Genomic DNA, 22,811 nt, shown 5'->3' on the forward strand with positions numbered 1-22,811 from the left:
AACAGATAAAGAAAGATAAAGAGGGACAGTATATAATGATAAAAGGGACTCTCCAACAAGAAGACATAACACTTATAAATATATACGCACCCAACACAGGAGCATCAAAATTTGTAAAGCAACTCTTAATAGAACTAAAAGAAGACATCAACAACAATACGATAATAGTAGGGGACCTCTACATACCATTAACACCAATGAACAGAACATCCAGACAGAAAATCAACAAGGAAATAATAGAATTAAATGAAAAATTAGACCAGATGGAATTAATAGATATATATAGAACACTTCATCCAAAAACAGCAGGTTACACATTCTTCTCAAGTGCACATGGAACATTCTCAAGGATTGACCATATTTGGGGAACCAAAGCAAACATCAATAAATACAAGAGAGTTGAAATAATATCAAGCATCTTTTCTGATCATAATGCTATTAAACTAGAAATCAACTACAAGAAAAAAGCAGAGAAAGGTGCAAAAATGTGGAGACTAAACAACACGCTTCTCAACAAACAATGGATCATTGAAGAAATTAAAGAAGAAATCAAATTTTACCTGGAGACTAATGAAAATGAGAACACGACATACCAAATCATTTGGGATGCAGCAAAAGCAGTCCTAAGAGGGAAATTCATCGCAATACAGGCTCACCTCACTAAACAAGAAAAAGCTCACATAAGCAACCTCAAACGACACCTAACAGAACTACAAAAAGAAGAACAAACAAAGCCCAGAGTCAGTAGAAGGAGGGAAATAATAAAAATACAAGCAGAAATAAACAATATTGAAACAAAAAAGACAATAGAAAGGATCAATGGAACAAAGAGTTGGTTCTTTGAAAGAATTAACAAAATTGACAAACCCCTAGCCAGACTCACCAAGAAAAGAGAGAAATCACAAATTAATAAAATTAGGAATGACAGAGGAGAAATCACAACAGATACCAATGAAATACAAGAGATCATAAGAGAATACTATGAAAAACTATATGCCAACAAATTGAACAACCTGGAAGAAATGGACAAATTCCTAGACTCCTACAATCTCCCCAGACTGAATCAGGAAGAAATGGAGAATCTGAATAGGCCAATCACAAGTAAGGAAATAGAAATGGTAATCAAAAACCTCCCCAAAAATAAGAGTCCAGGACCAGACGGCTTCTCTGGAGAATTCTACCAAACATTCAAAGAAGACTTAATACCTATTCTCCTCAAACTGTTCCAGAAAACTGAGAAAGATGGAGTACTCCCTAACACATTCTATGAAGCCAACATCACTCTGATCCCCAAACCTGACAAGGACAACACAAAGAAGGAGAACTACAGGCCGGTATCACTGATGAACATAGATGCAAAAATCCTCAACAAAATTTTGGCAAACCGATTACAGCAATACATCAAAAAGATTATACACCATGATCAAGTGGGATTTATACCAGGGACACAGGGATGGTTCAACATCCGCAAGTCAATCAACGTGATACACTACATCAACAAAATGAAAAACAAAAACCACATGATCATCTCAATAGATGCAGAGAAAGCATTCGACAAGATCCAACACCCATTTATGATAAAAACCCTCAGTAAAATGGGTATAGAAGGAAAGTACCTCAACATAATAAAGGCCATATATGACAGACCCACAGCCAACATCATACTCAATGGACAAAAACTGAAAGCCATCCCTCTGAGGACAGGAACAAGACAAGGGTGCCCACTTTCACCACTCCTATTCAACATAGTACTGGAGGTGCTGGCCAGAGCAATTTGGCAGGAAAAAGAAATAAAAGGAATCCAAATTGGTAACGAAGAAGTAAAACTGTCACTGTTTGCAGACGACATGATCTTATATATAGAAAACCCCAAAGAATCCATAGAAAAACTATTAGAAATAATCAACAACTACAGCAAAGAAGCAGGGTATAAAATTAACGTGCATAAATCAGTAGCATTTCTATACAGTAACAATGAACTAACAGAAAAAGAACTCAAGAACTCAATCCCATTCACAATCGCAACGAAAAGAATAAAATACCTTGGGATAAACTTAACCAAGGAAGTGAAGGATCTATACAATGAAAACTACAAGACTTTCTTGAAAGAAATTGACGATGACATAAAGAGATGGAAAGACATTCCTTGCACATGGATTGGAAGAATAAACATAGTTAAAATGTCCATACTACCTAAAGCAATATACAGATTCAATGCTATCCCAATCAGAATCCCAAGAACATTCTTCACAGAAATTGAACAAAGAATCCTAAAATTCATATGGGGCAACAAAAGACCGCAAATTGCTAAAGCAATCCTGAGCAAAAACAAAGCCGGCGGAATCACAATCCCCAATTTCAAAACATACTACAAAGCTACAGTGATCAAAACAGCATGGTACTGGTACAAAAACAGGTCCACAGATCAATGGAACAGAATTGAAAGCCCAGAGATAAAACCACACATCTATGGACAGCTAATCTTCGACAAAGGAGCAGAGGGCCTACAATGGAGAAAAGAAAGTCTCTTCAACAAATGGTGCTGGGAAAACTGGACAGCCACATGCAAAAGATTGAAAATTGACCACTCTTTTTCACCACACACCAAAATAAACTCAAAATGGATCAAAGACCTAAAGATTAGGCCTGAGACAATAAGTCTTTTGGAAGAGAATATAGGCAGTACACTCTTTGACATCAGTTTCAAAAGAATCTTTTCGGACACTCTAACTCCTCAGTTGAGGGAAACAATAGAAAGAATAAACAAATGGGACTTCATCAGACTAAAGAGCTTCTTCAAGGCAAGGGAAAACAGGATTGAAACAAAAAAACAGCCCACTAATTGGGAAAAAATATTTACATGCCACTTATCCGACAAAGGGTTAATCTCCATAATATACAAAGAACTCACACTGATTAGCAACAAAAAAACAAACAACCTGATCAAAAAATGGGCAGAGGACATGAACAGACATTTCTCAAAAGAAGATATGAATATGGCCAATAGACACATGAAAAGATGTTCATCATCGCTAATCATCAGGGAAATGCAAATCAAAACTACACTAAGATATCACCTTACACCCGTTAGATTGGCAAAAACATCCAAAACCAAGAGTGACAAATGTTGGAGAGGATGTGGAGAAAAAGGAACCCTCATACACTGTTGGTGGGAATGCAAACTGGTACAGCCACTATGGAAAACAGTATGGAGATTTCTCAAAAAGTTAAAAATAGAAATACCCTATGACCCAGCCATCCCATTACTGGGTATCTATCCTAAGAACCTGATATCAGAAATCTCAAGAGTCCGTTGCACCCCTATGTTCATCGCAGCATTATTTACAATAGCCAAGACGTGGAACCAGCCTACATGCCCAGAAACTGATGATTGGATAAAGAAGATGTGGTATATATACACAATGGAATACTACTCAGCCATAAAAAAAGACAAAATTGGCCCATTCACAACAACGTGGATGGACCTCGAGGGTATTATGTTAAGCGAAATAAGCCAGTCAGAGAAAGACGAATTCTATATGACTCCACTCATAGGTGGAAGTTAGTACATTGATAAGGAGATCTGATCGGTGGTTACCAGGGAAAAGGGGGGGTGGGGGGAGGGCACAGAGGGGGAAGTGGTGTACCCACAACATGACTAACAAAAATGTACAACTGAAATCTCACAAGATTGTAATCTATCATAACATTAATAAAAAAAATAAATAAAATATTTAAAAAAAAATGACTTATATGACTTAGCAATTCCAGTCTTAGGTATCAACCAAAGAGACATTAAAACATATGTCAAGAGAAAGATTTCTATGCAAATGATCATGGAAGTATTATTCATAATAGCCAAAAACTTGAAACAATCCAAATGTTCATTAACTGGTTAATAGATAAACAAAATATTATCCATGCAACAGAATACTCTTTGGTCATGAAAATGAAAAAAAAGAAAAACTGACATGGATGAACCTCAAAAACATGCCAAGTGAAAGAAGTCAGACATGAAAAAGTGCATATTGTATAATTCTGGGTATGTGAAACTTTTAGAAAAAGCAAATCTATAGATTGCGCTAAAATAAAGAATATATCTGGTCTTTGTTCCCAGTTCCTAGCACACATCTTCAAAAATCCTTGGAATTTCCTGAGTGACAGGAGTACCTATTATGCTACGAAGGTGATTCGTGGTGATAGCTTTAGGATCAAGGCTGATCACCAGAAAGACCAACCACATCATTTAATACAAATCCTTCTTTTTTCTGATCTACCACATCCCTACTGAACTACCACAGGCAACACTTGTCTCTACATAGCAAACTCACCTACTGAGAACACAGCCAAGAGTCAAAAAGAAAGAAAAAAGATGTACAAACAAAATGGTAAGAACTACATATATGGACATATCTATGTGTATAAAATTAAATTTCTTTGGTAATTCTAAAAGTTTAAGCTACTTGCTGCTGAAGTCAGCCCAACATTATACACAAAATTCTTTTGGTATGCTTTGTACAAAGAAACATTTTCTGTCTATCTCAAGACTTGATTTTAAAAATAGAGCCAGCATTTTCTAATGCATTCAACCACATTTAGCTATATAGCCAAGGTAGGCAAGTTTAAGTTCAGTGAGTGGTTGGTGGAGGGGAGGTAGTTGGGACTGGCCTTACCCATGTGGAAATAATTGTTTTCCTGGCCTAAAGCTCTTCCTATTAGGATCAAAACAAACTGATGTTATCTTAAGAACCCTTCCAATTTTTGAAAAATAAAACCTAAGTGTTCCATAGTTAGCCAGATATTGTCCAGATAGTGTTTGTTTTGTTTAAGGACAAAATTATGGCACAATTATTTTTGTATTTAAATCAAAAGCAGCGTTACTATTATGAAGAAAACAAGGGCATTTCAAAAGATAATTATCTTGGTATAGAAAGGCACATTCAGAGTTGGTACAGACAAGGCCACCAAGCTTAAACATTGTGATCTGATATTTTTAAAACCTCAATTTGGCCTTTGACCTTCTTTGTCTGCACCACAATTTTCCAAATAAACTCTGCTTGTTCACCAGGAGTATGAAATAATGCCACAGCATATAACATGATAAGCCATTTAAAGCAGATTTAGAGACAAAGATAAAATATTCCAGTGAGACTAAAACACAAGTTCTGAAGCTCAATGTTTTATGATGTGATTCTGGCCCGGATTCTAAATTTTCTAAGCACCTGCCAAAATATAACATATTGTTTTGATTCATGGAATTGGAAAACTGAAAAAAAAATACGAACATGTTACTTAGACCAGCCTTTTGCCTCTGGCAGTTTAATAACTATACCATCCAGATTGATGGCTATTAAGAAATACAACTTTTTTTAAATGAGCAAGATAGCAATCCCATAACCTCTTTGAAGCCTGTTTTAATGTTTCATCACCCTCAAGTAATGACCATCTACTCCAGTTATCCCAAACTTTCTATTCTGTAATCAAAACTCATTTCTTCCCACTTCATTAGAGAAAGGTTTGGGACTTCTGTGTACATACCTTCCCTTTTATAAAAACTCCCTAGGCCTTATCCTGTCTGTCTAGATCCTTTTCCATACTTACTTCTTCTCTCCTTCTCTGGATGCTATCCATTTTTCCCATATGCTTTCTTGTTTTCAAGCTATATTCTACCTGCTGCTTAAAAGAAGAAAACATTATAATAACTTTTCTTGGCTAAATTCTAATAGATTATTTGTATAGCTTATCAATAAGCACACAATTTGGAAATCACTCACAGAGGAAAGAAACAATAGACTTGAAAAAAGTTATTCAGAAACATTCTAGAGTAGTCTTTTTCTTTTTTCCTTAGATGATATGGAGATACGTGAGGAAGCGAATCCAGTTAACAAAGAGAATATTTCAGTGGCAATGGACATATGTAAAATATCTTAATATTTTCTTCCTGTTAAAATATAGCACACAAGAGTCAGAGGTCTCAATGCAGAAGAGACAATTCAGTTTTCCTTCATGGGATCATCTGAGCCTTAGTCTGCATTTCTGGCAGGGGAGGTCAGTGTCTCAGTTCTCAGTGGGACTTTTGCCCAACTAAGACTTGCAATTATCAGAAGAATTAAGTTTTCACTACATAATGACTTTACCCTGTTTTTCTAATAGATTCTTTATGTTCATTTGTACATGTCAGTTTTTCTACCATTGCACTTCCCCCTGCTATGTTTATTTTATGTATAGAAACAAAATCATGATAAGTAGAATTTGATAGAGTAGTACACTTCAAGTCTGTAGCTACACATATATTCTGTATGTTACTAAGCTATTGGCACTAAGACAGCAGAGGGCACTGGTAATATATGCTGACCTAAATATCTTGGGTCCCATAGGAAGGAAATGATCATTCAAAAGTACCAGTAACACAGGGACGGCCCAGTGGTGCAGAGGTTAAGTTTGTGCATTCCACTTTGGCGGCCCGGAGTTCACCAGTTCAAATCCCCAGTGCAGACATGGCACCGCTTGGCAAGACATGCTGTGGTAGGCGTCCCACGTATAAAGTAGAGGAAGATGGGCACGGACGTTCGCTCAGGGCCAGTCTTCCTCAGCAAAAAGAGGAGGATTGGCAGCAGATGTTAGCTCGGGGCTAATCTTGCTCAAAAAACAAAAAAGTACCAGTAACACTACTACTAACATAGCTATGGACCCAAAATATATAAAGTCTGTCTTTCATTACTAACTCTCAGTTCACACACTGTTATAAATAACCACAATCCAGAGGTCTCCATATACTCTAATATAGAAAATACCTCAACATGTTTAATTAAAGAAAAAATTTAGCATAGACTAAATTTTAATAGGCTTACTTTGTGCCAGACATTGTGCTAGCTACTTTATACATATTATCTAATTCATTTCTCATAAGGTAATGCAGGAAGTGGATGCTTTTATCCCCATTTATAGAAGAAGACACTGAGTGTCAAGGTCCTAAGTGGCAATTATGGACTTAGCCACTAGACTATAAAGCTTCCTGAGAGCAGAAACTGTATTAGTTTCATTTACAGTTAAAACCCAGCACAGAGTATAGTGCCTGGCACTCAATTAATATTTAGGAAAAAGAAGGAACACCAGATCTGTTTCCAGCGTCACGTGTCACATCTGCATTTAAGATGCTCTCGATAAATATTTGCTTAGACTTTACAAGCCACTGGTTATTGGCATTCTAGTAGGCACCAGGCCTCAGAGACTTCACTATGTGAAATACTAACACTTTGTTTATTAAAGACATATTATTTCCTGAGGTGGTATTAAAAGAGAAATAGTAAAAAAGAAAAAAATGAAGAAAAACAGGTGCAATTATAAAAATATAAAGGTATGAAAATTTACTTCTAGGTTTCCTTATATAAAGAATTCACATTCAAAAAGAAAAGAAAATACTTAAACTATTATATTAAATTGAATATAATTTTTAACATAATTTCAATAATAGAAATGTATCTTAATATCTGAGTATCAATTAACTTTGTGAATAAGAGTAATTATCAAGAATGTAAATTTCAGTACTTCAAATATTCCTTAATTTATTAAAAATTTAATGTCAAAAATATATCATTGTATTATAAACTTCATAATTTTGACATAATATAGCCTTAGTAATTATATGCATACATATAAACCTATAAAGATATTTACGGCTGTATTTATCTTAAACTGAGAGTCAATTAAATCAAAGTAATATTTGCCACATAAGTTCTTTTTAAATAAATCTATTACTTGTTCATCAGACATATACTGAGATCCTTATTATGTGTTAGGCAAGTACTAAACCTGAAGAAACAGAAATTCATAACAAAGAGCTCCTAGCCGCACTGCAGCAACCACAGTAAAACTAAATATTCTATGTTACTTATTTAAAGCATGCTCCAGGAAGGCAAAAAAGGTTTCCATTCCAATAAAACATGCAGAATACCTAATACCATGCAGTTACATAAAACAAAAGTAGATACTGAGTCAAATCCCATATCCATCTTTCCAAAACAGCAACAAACCATGCTACTGTGTTCTACTTTATACACAAAAATCTTTAAATGCACTTCAAATTTTTTTGCTATTTCTTTATCTGTTTTATCTTACCCAAATTGCACGTTCCTTGAGTTCAAAGAAGATATACATAGAAAACTACTTCTCTAAAAGAGTAGTTTACAAGGTAGGCATTAAAGTAGGTAAGCATTAAAATCAGTGGACATTTTAATAAATACAGATGCTGGAGCCCTAAGCTGGACCTGATGGACAAAAGTCTTGGGATGTGGAGGCCAAGCACTTAGAGTTTTACAGAGCTCCATGAGCAATTCTCATGTACAGTCAAGGTTGAGAACCACAGAAAAGAAAGGGCAGACAAAGTTGCCTAGAAGCAGAAAATGTTAAAAGCTCTACAGGACCTTAACAATCATTTAATCAACTCTTCTTCTAAAGTATGAATCTGAAGTTGTAGGAAGTTAAGGAAATTGTCCAAGATCACATAGCCAGGAAAGCCCGGAAGAGAATCCAGGTCTACCGGCATGCAGACTAGTGAGTGCCCTTTCCACCACACAAGGCTGGCTACTCCACTTGGGAGCGAGATACAGTACTAATTCTTGATTCTACCACAAGCTTAATCAATACAATAAGCATTCATATAGCAAATTCTCAGGAAAATGTGATTTAAAAAAAAAACACTACTCTTTCTTGAAATCAAATATCTCTTTTGGAAAGAATGATGATAGGATCTGAAATGGAAAGTTGTTTTGATATATAAATGAGCTGAATCGCTATAAAGTGCCTGGAAAAGGCGCTCAATAAATGTTCCTTCCCTTCAACACCACACCCACCTCCCCTTTCCTTTGTGCTTCTATATCAAGATACCTCTCCTTAACTCTCAACTATGCCCCTTTTTATAGTGTTTCTCCTCACTGGCAAGGCCTTTTGACCTCTTCTCCTTCAATAATGCTCATAAATTTCTTCAAGGCCCGGTCTCAAATGTGCTTCCTAAGAAATCTTCTGAACTAACCTAACCCTACTCTCATTACTTGTTTCTTCCTTCATTATTTAAAATACTTGTAGTTTTAAACCATATACTTGCTTATCCCTTCTTTTAAAGCTTTGTAATTGTAATTACTTCCTAGTTGCTTTGTACATTCTTCTTTTCCAAATTCCATAACTGGAGCATAAGTTACTAATGGGCTAGAATATAAGCCCCCCAGGGTCAAGGACACTGGTCTGTTTTGCCCACTGATGGATCACAGGCATCTATGCCAGGAACACAGAAGGTGTTCAATAAATACTTGCTGAATGAACAGGCAAGGATTATTTCTCCTTCCACTCATGAATCTCTCCAAAATTCCAAATGTAATGCTAAAGACACAGATATGAAAAATTAAACTTTTTGAAACAAGGAAAATAGACATGCCCAATATTTTAGAAAATCACAACATTTAAAAGAATAGACTACAACAGATGAATCGACTCTCTGGCTACAGGAAGTCACTCAGCTTCTTCATTACACACTCTCAGTGATTCCTTATCATTACTGTAAGAACTGGACATACAGTGTCAGCTGATAAACAGAAGGTAAAGGACTTAATCACAACTTAAGAGTTTGAAATCCTACCCTCCTATAGTAAAAAGTTGCTAAATTTTATTCTCTTTTAAAACTTTGAATTAAGAATAATCTAAGGAAAAAACACCAATTCCTACCTTACTTGTGTCTCAAGTTATGTAAAAGAACAGTAGATAATTTTTAAAATATATAAATTTAAGAGAGTAATTTTATCTTTTAACAAAGTACTTATTTCACCCACATAAATAACCCAGAAGCCTGCAAACAGGATCACACCTTTCCTAAGGTATAATTTTTGAGCCAAGCACATTCAATAACTATTCATTGATAGTGATAATTTTACAAATTAGCCCCCTAAATAAAGAAACACGTTTAAAAAAATTCTACCCAGAAAAATTACCTGCTTTCTAGCTCATGTAATTTAATCAAGATACAAAAGTCCACCTAGTCTATATACAGGACTGTACAAAAAACACATTAATACGGTTAGGCATTCAGTGACAAAACAGAATTGGGAAGGTTCAGTATTTTTTTCCAGTTATCTTAAGCCATACATTTCTCTACACACATGAAAAGATAACAGTGATAATTAGAAAACATAACAAAAATCATAGCTGATTACATAATCTCATAGTTCTTAGCTACGATGCTATTTTCCAACTGTCAAACTATAGGAAAATTGAATGATTAGTAAACTGTAATCTAACCAGTCAATTACATTGAGGGAGATTATACTAAATAGCAGAATGAATGGGTTTTGGAGTCAGACTGAGGTTCAAATTCTAGCTCTCTCATTTCCTAGCTGTTTGATCACAGGCAAAATGTTTAACTTCTCTGAGCCTGAGTTCATCTACAAGATGAGCATAAAATTTCTCCCTTGCAGAATTGTGATGAAGATGAAAAAAGATAATGCGTCACTCACTCCTTTGCTTAAATCTTCCAGTGATTCATTATAATTTATAAAGTAAGTTTCAAACTCCTTCAAAAGCTATGTTACTTTCAGAGAAAGGAACCATGTTTTCTGGTCTCAACATTTCTTAAAACATCCAAGCAGAAATATCCAATAGGTAGACAAAATGTAGGCTTATTGTTGGAACACAGGGAAGAGCAGACAAGCAAAGTTGTGTCATCGTGCAGCCAGATAAATTTGCTCAAAGACTGATATTTTTGCAATTTGGATATACCAGTCTTTATTCCTCCTACCTGCTATCATTATCATGGGGTTACTTATTAATTCCTGATTAACACATATTTTCATAGTAATGGCCTGGAACAATTTTTTAAATGCCCTAGGACAAGTAAACTCCTTGCCACTCTCCTCCCTTAGCATATCATAAATTTTCCAATACGATAAATATGGTGATTTCAGCTGTGTTTTAAATAATCCATTAAATTGTTAGTCTTTTAGTTTATCTCCTACTTCCAAATGAATTCTCTATTATTGACTTGATAGTAAAATTTAGCACAATCCAAGTGGAATCCAGACTCTAGATATTTCTAGGCTCAACCTAAATTAAGCATTTCTACTCTTTCCCAATTTTTTTTCATATTGATGCAATCACTTCCTCGACCAGAGAGTAAGATCCTCTAAAGGGAGGAACCATTATATCATCTATGTCCATATCGCTTAGTCCACCATCTCCAAAAACCTATGCAACTTGTATATACATATATTCAATTATATCTCTGTTTTGTTTTGTCTTAATTCTCTACTTCCCAAAGTCAAATAATTAAATTAAAACTAATTTGTGGCCTGTCATAGCTACCATTTACTGAATACTTAATATATGTCACTCTGTATTTTTTTAAACTACAAAATATTACCATAATTTCTCAACTCTAAAATATTATAGACTTATAAGATACCTCATAATTTGAGAATTGTTAAAATGTGAAAAATAGTAAATGGTGACTATGAGGTGTCATTAATTAGAAGACACATTCATTTTCAGGGGAAAAAATGTGCATCTTACAGTTTTAACCTCATTTTAGAAATGGAAGGTCAGAGAGTGCTTAAAAACCCTGTCCAACATAAATACCTGATAACCAAATTAGTCACCTGTAACAATCCCCAGTAAGTGGGGGAGAAATGGATCCAAAGCCAGCTGCTTTAACTACTTCCTGTCCATTATGTAAAATATGCACATATCTAGTATGTGTTGATATGCTCAGAAGATCACTTATAAAACTGTCTTGCATACATTTCCCCAACTTTCTCATAACAGAAGATAAAATTCAAAACGTCATTACCCCTCCATGAGAAAATACACAGTAATTACAAAAATCTGAAATTCATTTTGATACATTCTAAGCAGAGAAATATGTCTGACTTTATCAAATGGCACCACATACTGCAGTTTGTTGAGAATGCAAAGGGATCAATTAACTTTTTCTTGGACAGAATATATATTACAAATTAATACCAAAGTGATTTGCCAATATACAATTAAACATTTAAGATATGATTTCCAAATGATTGAACATTTTCACTTAACAAGCAGATATATCAATCGATAAATTTTATAGACATACAATGATACAATTTCACTTAACTCTTTAGATATTCACTCGCTTCCACTATTAAATATTTAGGTTATTGAAATATAAATATTACATTAAACAACACAGAACTTAATTCCAGAATAAGGAGTGCTATATTTTATCCTTAAGTATTTGCTAGTAGAATAGAAAAAGGAATATGGAGATGTGACATTATATTCAACCTCCACCTAAGTATGTCTTAGTGAGACAGTGAATAACGAAAAAGCAGACAGAGTGGTAATTAACCTGGTAATAATTTTAGAACTAAAGTTTATTTCAGGTGGTAGGATGGTTTTTTTTAGGAATTAGTAGGACCATTTAGAATCAAAACTTAGAATCTGTACCTTGAGCCTCAACTATAAGAAAGAGCAGAATAAATTCCATCTCTCTCTCTCTCTCCATACCCCCTTCTCTCTCTCTGTGATAAATGTCAACATTTCAAATTATTTTATCCTAAGAAAGAAGTATCAGATCTGTAGAACATAAAATAGGAATAAATAAAAAAGCATGGGATTATTTTCATTAAATATAGAGAGAATATATATATGTGTGCAGAAATTATTAAATGTCATTTTCTTTTAAGAGTAAAAACAATTGGTAGCCTAAGATTAAAGGGCTCAGCAATTTATTTTCAACCCAAGATCTAGGTTCCAATATGACTGAACTAAAACAGATTTGTAGGGCAGATTCACTCAATATTACGTACATCAGGTATTTCTCAATTTGTTATATAAAGCGTCATAGAATTCATCACATTTTGTTTTCTATGAATTAAGAACTAATAATTATGTCAAAATTCTCATCTTACCTCTCCATTTCTTAACGTTGTGATGGTTCCTCTTGCTACACCCATTCTAAATAGTGTTTCCGTGGCCTGTGAATGAAAAAAGCAAAAATATATCATCTGTAATCTGTATTCAACTATATATCCCAACCTCAAAATGTAAAAAACATTCAATACTACATTTCCAGAACTTCTACAGAAGCATCAATAAGGCATAATAAAAGCTACAAACTGTACTTTATACTCCAGAAATATCATTTTCAGAACCTTTTAATGTTATCAAGAGCCCTAACTGAATTGTTTCAAAGATTATTTTGATCTGCTGGTATTCTTCCAGGTCTTTAGTTTCAAATTAGTATACTTAGATAAGTTTAAATCTTAGTTTAATTAACAAAGATTAAATAAAAATTTAGTCCTTGGATTCAATTCAGAAACTATCATTTACTCTGATTTTGAATTTCCATTTGAGTTCAGTTCAAATCACTTGACTGCTTCTGAAATACTGACAGAAAATGAAGTAATTCAGTGAAGTCACATATTAAACAACACCCAAAAAGACTTACTGCTTTCTATATACTAACAATGAACAATCCTAAAAGGAAATTAAGAATTCTATTTATGATAGCATCAAAAAAGTAAATAAGATAAATACTTAGGAATAAACTTAACCAAAGAAGCAAGACTTGTTCACTGAAAACTACAAGACACTGCTGAAAGAGATTAAAGAATACATAAATAAATGGAAAGACACTCTGTGTTCATGAAGTGGAAGGCTTAATATTGTTAAGATGTTGATACTACCCAAAAGGATCTATAAACTCAACGCGTTTCCTATCGAAATCCCAATGACTTTTTTACAGAAATACAAAAATTCATCCTAAAATTCGTATGGAACCCAAAGGACTCCAAATAGCCAAAACAATCTTGAAAAAGAGGAACAAAGTTGGAGGACTCACACTTCCTGATTTCAAAACTTACTTCAAAGCTACAGCAAATAAACAGTGTGGTACTGTCATAAAAATAGACATATAGGCCAATGAAGTAGAAAAGAGAGCCCAAAAATAAACCCTTGTATACACAGTCTAATGATACTCAATAAGGGTATCAAGACCATTCAATGAGGAAAGGACAATCTTTTTTTAACAAATGATACTGGGAAAACTAGGTTTCCACATGCAAAAGAATGAAGCTAGACCCTTACCCTACATCACATACAAAAAGTAACTCAAAAGGGATTCAAAGACCTAAATGTAAGAGGTAAAACTATAAAACAACACTTAGAAGAAAACTGGGGAAAAGCTTTAGGATTCCCTGTCTGGTGAGGACCTGCTTCCTGGTTCCTAGATGGCTGTCTTGTTGTATCCTAATATGGTGGACAGCAAAGAAATGCAAGCTCTCTCTGTACTCTTATAAGGGCAGTAACCCCACTCATGAGGACTCCTCATCTAACCCTAATTACTTCCCAAAGGCCCCACCTCCCTAATAGCATCACACTGGGAGGCAGGGTTTTGACATGAATTTTGGGGGAACACAAACATTCAGTGCACAATAGGGGTATTCCAGTCAGAAGGAGCAGGAAGTACAAAGGCCAGTAGATAAGATCAGGCTTGGCTTGTTCAAAGACGAGTAAGATGGCCAGTGAGGCTGAGCGAAAAAGATTGCATGAGAATATAGTTGAGAAAAGAGAGGATACAAGTTCAGTTCAGTATCAACTGTCCATACTGAACAGTATGAACTTCTGTTTAGTATGTGGTTTTAGTTTTTAACCTGGCATAAGAGGAATGCCTTACCAACCTTCAATAATCAAAAATATAAGTCAAAGGGTACTCTACTAAACATCAGGTTTAAGAAACAGTATATGAACAACAAAGAAAAGAATTTTAAGTTTAAAAACTGAATGCACATCTAAAGAAATCCAAAGGGTGAGAGGGATGGAAAACTGAAGAAAACTGACGTATGTGTACAAAATCAGTGTCATCAGTTGTACAGAGTTCATTGACTTCCCCGCCTTCCAGGGACACTGGGATCTAGGGCCTACATGAAAGACTGTGTCTGGGCTCAGAGCTGGAGACGGCCACTCCAGCCCTGGCCCCAAGGCACAAGTTAATAAGAAAATGTCTGGCGTCATGTTCCTTGTCTGGGCTGGCCACCCCGACAGGCACCTGACTGGACTATAGAAACATCCCATCCGTGGGAACAAAAAGATAGAAACATCCCATCCATGGGAATAAGAAGAAATAATTCAAAGGATCCAAATGTCTGAAACCCTGAGTCAGAACCCAGATAACATTAGAATAAAAGGGACTCATAAGCAGAGAACAACTGGGAGTCTCCCGGAGGAGAGGACACTCTGCCTCAGACCGGGACAATCGGCACTCCCGCCCGCCGTACAGACTATTGGGACCTCCCGGGCTGACTGTGTTGTGGATGTTGTAAGTACTGATTTGTTGTTCTTTGCTTCCTCGCTCCTCGTTCTGTTCCCCTTTATCAATAAACTCTGACTGCTTAAACAATCAAGTAGCCTTGGCAGTACCTGTCATTCCTTGCACTTTGTGGCTGCGGACAACATCAGTGTAATATAAATAGCAGTGTAAACATGTAATTCAGATATAAGGAATTAAATATCAGAAGAAATAAGGAAAGGGTTGCAAGTGGTTGCCTTTGGGTTGTGGAAATCAGGCATTTGGAAGAGGTGGAAAAAGAGTACTACTCTTTTTCTGCTAGCTTCGCAGCATACTATTTGATTGTTTAAACTACATGTAAATCCTTGATCAAACTTCTTTTTTAACTTTTAATGGAGTAGGTATCAATAGTGTGCAATTTCACAAAGAGATCAAATACTTTACAATTCTAACAGAGTAGTGCATATAAGAAAAGAGTTGAGGACTGAATACGAGGGTACAAAGTCAAAGTATGAGTAAACTCTTTCAAAAAGCTTGACAATAAAGGTAAGGAATGAGATGGAGTTGTTGCTAGAAAGAGCAGAGATGAGAGAAAGTTGATAACAGGATATTTTTAGGATAGAAGAGATTTAAACAGGTTTTTATTGGCTAAGTAGTAGTGGTCAGTAAGGTGGAACAAGTTACAGACACGGGAAGGAAAATGGATAGTGCTTGAAAGAGATTCCTGTAGAAGAGACAGGACCAAAAGCACACAGCCATCTGTTAGCCATGGTAAAAGGGAGAAGGTGCAAATACAGTAAATGTTTTCCCTCTCTCTCCCTCCCCTCTCTCTCCTCTTATCCAACCCCTCTCCGCCTCTGGCTCTCCCTCTCTCAGTTAGGATTCAGGATAATCTTCCAAGAACGACAAAGACACTGACTTAGGGACAGGAGGAGACTATGTAACACACGTAAAAGGAAAACATAAGGGAATGGAACACAGAACTGCCAAGCAATCATAAAAGCCCAGCTAAGGTTGAAAATCATAAATCTTTGTTGTTACAAATCCACATAGTTACGGGATCAGAAAGCTAGAGGGATTCATGGTTTCGGAACTGTCAAAGAAAAGTGAGCAAGGCTAGAAAGGATAAGGACTAAATGGATTAATTCAACTGTATTGGTAAAATACAGCATGTAATTTACAAATAAAAGCAAAATTTTTCTAACATTTTTTAAATGAGGAATAGCCATCTTTTGAACATTCCTACACACACCCCCACCCAAAAAAGGGGGTGGGGCGTTAATGTCTACATGCTAAGTAAGAAAATAAAAAACTTTCAGGGCAAACACTGCTAAATTTTGTGATTGCAGCACAATACGATTAAAATTCCAATTCATAATTCACTGAGAGAGTTAAAATAAGCCATTTAGGGGGAGTGATGGGGTTATCCACATACCCAAAAAAAAGCAGATTATAATCTAGTGATGTGATCAACAGTACTCATCTAGGTCAGGTTAGTTACTGGATATATTTGAAGAGCAAAAGGGGATAGGCAGAGGCAGCAAGCATTTGGGATGAAGTATGCAACAACCTGTCTAAACCAGATCAAACTACTTACTTTTTTGTGTCTCAAAAACCCAACGCAGTTTGAAGATCTAATTCTTTTTCTGCACTTTCTCCAGGAGAAGAATACCAAATTCAATCTTTTGTTTCCAACTAAATTGATTTATTTCATCAGCTCTTCCCGCCAACATTTTTAAGGATGTCTCATTCTAACAGCGTTGTGTCAATTCAGCTCAGCTTCCTTTGATTCCATAGGGAAGCACTGGAGTGCACAACATTCTTTTGACTTCTACTGAAGAGACTGCTTTTAATTTACTTGTACCCAAACAACAACTAACAAGTGTCAAAAGCAATGAGCTACAGGGCTAATTCTCAGCATTGGTAAATTTACCACCAGCAAATTCTTTATTGAAATTTCCCTCTCCTTGAGTTTTGATAACAACTAAAATGACTAATACTAAAAAGATTTTCAAACATTTTCTGTCAGTGGCAGGGAAAATAATCATCTATAGGTCCTTGTTTAAAAATAGGTTATCAAGAGATACTGCTTTCAAGAAGAGTGTTAGAAAAAAGACACAGGAGACACGAAATCTAGATGTAATAAATGCAAAGTTATGGATTGGATTCCTGTGTTTGTGTGTGTATGTGTGCAAATCAAAAAAGATCCAGCATGTACAGTGAGGTGATAACAGTAGTAACCTCTGGGTGTTTTTCCTTATTTTTAACTTTCTACTATGCACATATACTGTTTGGTAATAATAAAAATACAAAGTTAGAAAAAGTAATAATTTTGTTACACTAAAAGATAAAACAGATTTAAAACAGAATTGTGAAATAACATAAAATGTTATAATACATGCAGTACTACACTGAGTAGCTCCCAAAGCGAAAATAATAAAAATTCAGTACAGACTCATGCTCTTACAGTGCAATACTTTTTAATTTATTAAACCAACACAAAATAAGTAAAATTAACAAGAAGAAATATATATTTGATATACTTTACCCTGAAAAGCAGTGTGATTATAACAACTTTAAAGCATCATATTACAGAGACTACAATGGGGTAATTTAACAGGCAGTTTATAAATATTAATACAAAAGTTGTATTTAGCAGATATTTATTTCCTATTAGTCAAGCAACTAGAATTCTGGTTATCTTATTTCCACTAGTATTTACTATCTGGACAACCTTAGGCAGGTCACTTAAACTCTCTAAGCTCTGGCCTTCCGTAAAAAGGTGATAGCTAATATCCATCTGTCTTCGTGTGGTGGTCAGTGCAGGTGTTAACATATGTGAAAAGCTTTGTAAAGAGCTAGATAAATGTAAAATAATAAATCCAAGGTCTAATTTAAGACAGCACTTCTTGAGAAGAAAAGATGTTTGAGAAATACTAATTTTGATTTTTCAAATGTAAAAATAAGGAATGCACTAATAACAGACCATGAATGAATGAGCCTTAATCACAGTTGTGAATATGAAAAACAAAAGTCTATGTCAAAGAGTCACAGCAGTCCTGTTTTATGACTCTCTCTGTATTGTTCTGCTTCACCAACTAAACAGTGAGGTCCTGAGGACATGAATTATAATGTATTTATGTATTCCTAGCACCTCACGCAATATATAACAAGATAGCAGAAAGATGAAGAAAGTAGGTTTTAGAAGCAGACTGTTGAGTTCAAATTCTAGCTTCACCATGTGTAAGAGGTGTGATCTCACACAAGCAACTTCACTTCTTTGAGCTCAACCTCATCATTAGCAAAATAACAATAACAATGGTACATAACTCAAGAAAAGCTGTAAGTGCTCAATAAATGATAATTGTATTATTATTATCTCAAAGAAAATACAGAATTCCAATTCTATCTTATAAAATAGTCATCAGATTGCCACTAAAAATTGCACCAGATGGCAATTAAAAATGTACTATATAAAACAGTCAACCATAATTAGCACATTATGCCATACGACCATTTATTCATGCTAAAATTCTTGACAAGACAACCAAAAAAAACAGAAAACTTACATTACTTCAAGAAGATTAATTTAGCAAAAGTCTTCCGAAATCATATGCAAAATTCATTCCCCAGCTGTTTATCCTGGCCATAGAAGAAAAAAGATTTAAATACTGAGGCTTTTAAGCACCAGCTGCTTTCCTTCCTTATGATGATAAAAATACAAAATAAAAAATAGGAAGACTGAGCATTAGCTATATGCTTCTCACAAAAGAAGCAGTGCATGATACAAATCTAATAATATGTATGTATTCAAAATACACAAATGCATTAGCATAGCAACCAAGACCTTTGTGATATCCCCAAACCATCTCACTCTTCTCTCCAGGCAGCTGCCTACAACCCAACCCTTTTCCAGCTCACTAATTATAATTCATAACTTCAGGGCCCATGCACTGCAGCAGCTGCAGCACAGGGAGCAAAACCTCTGAGAGAAACTCTATCTTTCTGGCCAGAAAACAGGGAAGAGAGGTCCAAGTGAGCCAGAAAATGTAGGGAATTAATTCCTGGTTGTTGGAGGATTTTCTGTCTCTTTTTTCTATTGACTCTGCCCCTAGATAGGCCCCAGTTATAAGATGAAGCAGCAACAGTGCAGGTAGTTAAAAGTGGAAAAGGAATTCTGGTTTTTTCACCAAAGTCATATGGAAAGGAGACTTCTGTAGCCCAAAGAAGAAAAGAAGAATCCTCATTGTTTTTTTCAGCCACTTTGTCCCAACGGCAGGCCCTGTTGACCGGACGTAGTCATAACAGTAGTGCAGGCAGTTTAAAACCCTGATAGAAACAGTCTTTCTGGGCACAGGACTAGAAGAACAAGGCCCAATGAGACAGAGAATATGGGGGGTGGGGGGCGGGGGAGAACAATTCCAGAAAGGAAGAGCTAGAAAAGGAGATTCCCCTAAGTAAATCTGTGTTTTGACCTGGCACAAGCACAGGGCTCACGCATAATCAGCACATGCACAGAACAGACCCAAGCAGCAAAGCAAAGGCTTTGAGAGCAAAGCTACAAGTAAAACCACCACTCAAGTCCTAGAATGACCCATGAGTGGCACATAGATGGGAAAGACCCAAAGTAGCATAGAAAAGGCCTCGAACACAGAACTGACACTGTAACCACTGCCCACTGAAGATGAAACCTAACTTGCAGTCTGAATCTAACAGTTGAGACTACTTACTATCACTAAAAACACAACAACAAAACACTCTCTAGAGGATTTTAACAGGATCCAGAGTCCCACAACATGATATTCAAAACATCTAAGATCAATCCAAAATTACCCAATCTGCAAAGAACAAAACTCAAATGAAAAACAATCAGATGTTGAAATTACAAGACAATGTCTATAAAGCAACTATTCTAACTGTGTTCCATGAGGTAAGGTTAAACATACTACGAATGGAAAGAAAAGTTCTCGGCAGAGAAAAGGACACTAAAAAAACCCGGAAGCTTTGGAACTGAAATATATAATATCTGAAATAAAAAATTCAGTGGATGGGGCTCAGAACAGAAAGAAGATGAAAGAGGAAAGAATCAGCGAACTTGAAGATAAATCAATAGAAATTATCCATTCTAGAGAACAGAGAGAAAAAAAAGATTAAAAAAAGAAAAGAAAAGAGCCCCAGACACTTGTTGGAGAATAGCAAAACATCTAGCAATTGTATTAACAGAGATCCAGAAAGAGAAAAAACACACTGATACAGAGAACGTCTGAAGAAATAATAGCTGAACATTTCCCAAACTTGGTGAAAGACATACTTTTACAGATTCAAGCTGAGGAACCCCAAGTAAGATATGCTCAAAGAAAACCACACCTAGACACATTATAAACAAAATGCTGAAATCCAAATAAAAAGAAAAAAATCTTGAAAATAGAAAAAAAAAACCATACATATTACATATAGTGGAACAACTATTAGAATGATTATAGATTTGCCAGCAGAAACCACGGAAGCAAGAAGAAAGAACATCTTTAAAGCTCCAAAACAAAAAAACTAGAAACCCAGAATTCTGTATCCAGCAAAAACATCCTTCAGGAATGAAAGCAAAATAAAGACATTCTCATGTGAAAGAGACTAAGAGAATCTGCCACCAGCAGAACTGCTAAAGAAATTTCTATAGGTAGAAGAGAAACAATCCTAGAGGGAAACCTGAAACTTCATGAATGAAATAAAAGCAAGAAAATGGTAAAAATTTGAGTAAATGTAAAAGCTTGTATTCATTCTTTTAAGATCTTTAACATATAAATGACTGCTGAAAAATAACATTGATGAAATTTTCAAGGTATACAGACCTAATATATACAAGAACTGTAACATAAGTGGGGAGGATAAAGAGGCCTGTGTGGTTGTAAGCCTTCTGCATTTTAGTAGAAGTGGTAAAATATTAATTCTAAGTAGACTGTAAAAGATTAAGCATGTATATTATGATCACTAAACGAACCACTAAAAAAGTAATGCATAGCGATATAGCCAAAAATCTAACAGACAAATTTAAATGGAACAGTAAAAAATATTCACAAACCAAGGAATGAAAGAAAAGAGGAAGAAAGAAGCAAAACAGAGGGAACAAAAAAGTAAAAAGATAGTGCACCTATTTCAAACAATATAAGCAATTACATTAAATATAAATGATCTAAATCAGAAGTCAGCAAACTTTACTGCAAAAGGACAAATAAATATTTTAGGCTTTTCAGGTTCTACAAGGTCTGTCATTGCAGCATGAAAGCAACCAGAGACAATAAATCAATGAACAGACATGGCTCCAATAAAACTTCATTTAAAAAGCAGACAGTGGGCTGTAGTTTGCTGACTCCTAATCTAAACACATCAATTAAAAGACAGAGATTGTGAGATTACATTAAAAAACATAATTTCAAGATTCAATTCAGAATTCTTCTACTATGCTTTCCCTGCCCCCTCACGGTAAAGAATAAATGTTCCTCCTAAATATAAATATTTCTACAATAGCATACATTACAAATGTATTTTGCTTTCTGAACCACATTTACTTCGGAAACAGAGAATAGCTTTTATTTGTATTCATATCCCAGTGATCTCAATAAATGCTCTGAATATTAGATGACATGGACATACCCTTTCTTCTGTGTGCCAATTATGCAAGGTGAAAATTAAATTTAAAAAATAACCTCACATCAACTCTCCAAAAGCTACCCTTGGAATAATATTTGTTAATGCACATAAAATTTTTGCTTTCTAATAACATACCTTTTCCTCATAACAAAGTACATACGTAGTACATATGTAGTGAATGAGCGCATTTTGGCTCTACTTTGAAGCCAAGATGAAGTTTCACCATCCCCAACATAAATTTATAATCTAGTAGGAAACTCAAAAATACATGATAAACTTAATGCATCTCCATGTGATATGCTTAGAGATTAATCTTCATACTACAATAATATCATCTGACTATTACAGAGACAACTGAAAGACACCTGGTAGAAGGTGCAACTCTAGACAGTTTTCTGGAGAGGTAAAACATTATGGTTGCATAGATTGAATTCTAATGTTTATTTCAGCCTAGAAGGTCGAAGGTAACATTTTCCTCATCACAAACAAAAAACTGACACGGAGTAATCCCACGTGCTAAGAAATAGCAGTTTAGGGACCAGCCCCGTGGCTGAGTGGTTGTGTTCACATGCTTCACTTCAGCAGGTGTTTCCCAGCAGGTGTTGGCCTAGGTGTTTCGCCAGCTTTGATCCTGGGCGCAGACCTAGCACCGTTCATCAAGCCATGCTGAGGTGGCATCCCACACAGAGAAGCCAGAGGGGCCTACAAATGGAATATACGACTAGGTACTGGGAAGCTTTGGGGAGAAGGAAAAAAAAAAGGATTGGCAACAGAAGTTAGCTCAGGTGCCAGTCTTTAAAAAAAAAAAAGGAAAGAAAGCACTTTACATTGCCAAACATTCATCATAAAAGGAATGGAT

General features: G+C 35.3%; 1 protein-coding gene and 1 long non-coding RNA gene across 3 annotated transcripts in view; one reads left to right on the top strand and one right to left on the bottom strand.

Moving 5' to 3' along the window:
• The window catches only part of TMEM135 (transmembrane protein 135), a 240,996-nt gene that overhangs the window by 131,596 nt on the left and 86,589 nt on the right, over window positions 1–22,811 (bottom strand). For both annotated transcript variants that reach the window (XM_008540482.2, XM_070623941.1), the window contains one exon: window positions 12,930–12,995. In XM_008540482.2, coding sequence (XP_008538704.1) covers window positions 12,930–12,995 — 66 coding nt within the window. The remainder of the gene's footprint in view (window positions 1–12,929; window positions 12,996–22,811) is intronic.
• LOC139083943 (uncharacterized) overlaps window positions 15,129–22,811 on the top strand; it is a 28,104-nt gene continuing 20,421 nt past the window's right edge. The window contains exon 1 of the long non-coding RNA XR_011541106.1: window positions 15,129–15,337. This is a non-coding gene — a long non-coding RNA (uncharacterized lncRNA). The remainder of the gene's footprint in view (window positions 15,338–22,811) is intronic.

This window comes from Equus przewalskii, chromosome 6 (genome assembly GCF_037783145.1).
Source record: "Equus przewalskii isolate Varuska chromosome 6, EquPr2, whole genome shotgun sequence".
Classification (NCBI taxonomy): Eukaryota; Metazoa; Chordata; class Mammalia; order Perissodactyla; family Equidae; genus Equus; species Equus przewalskii.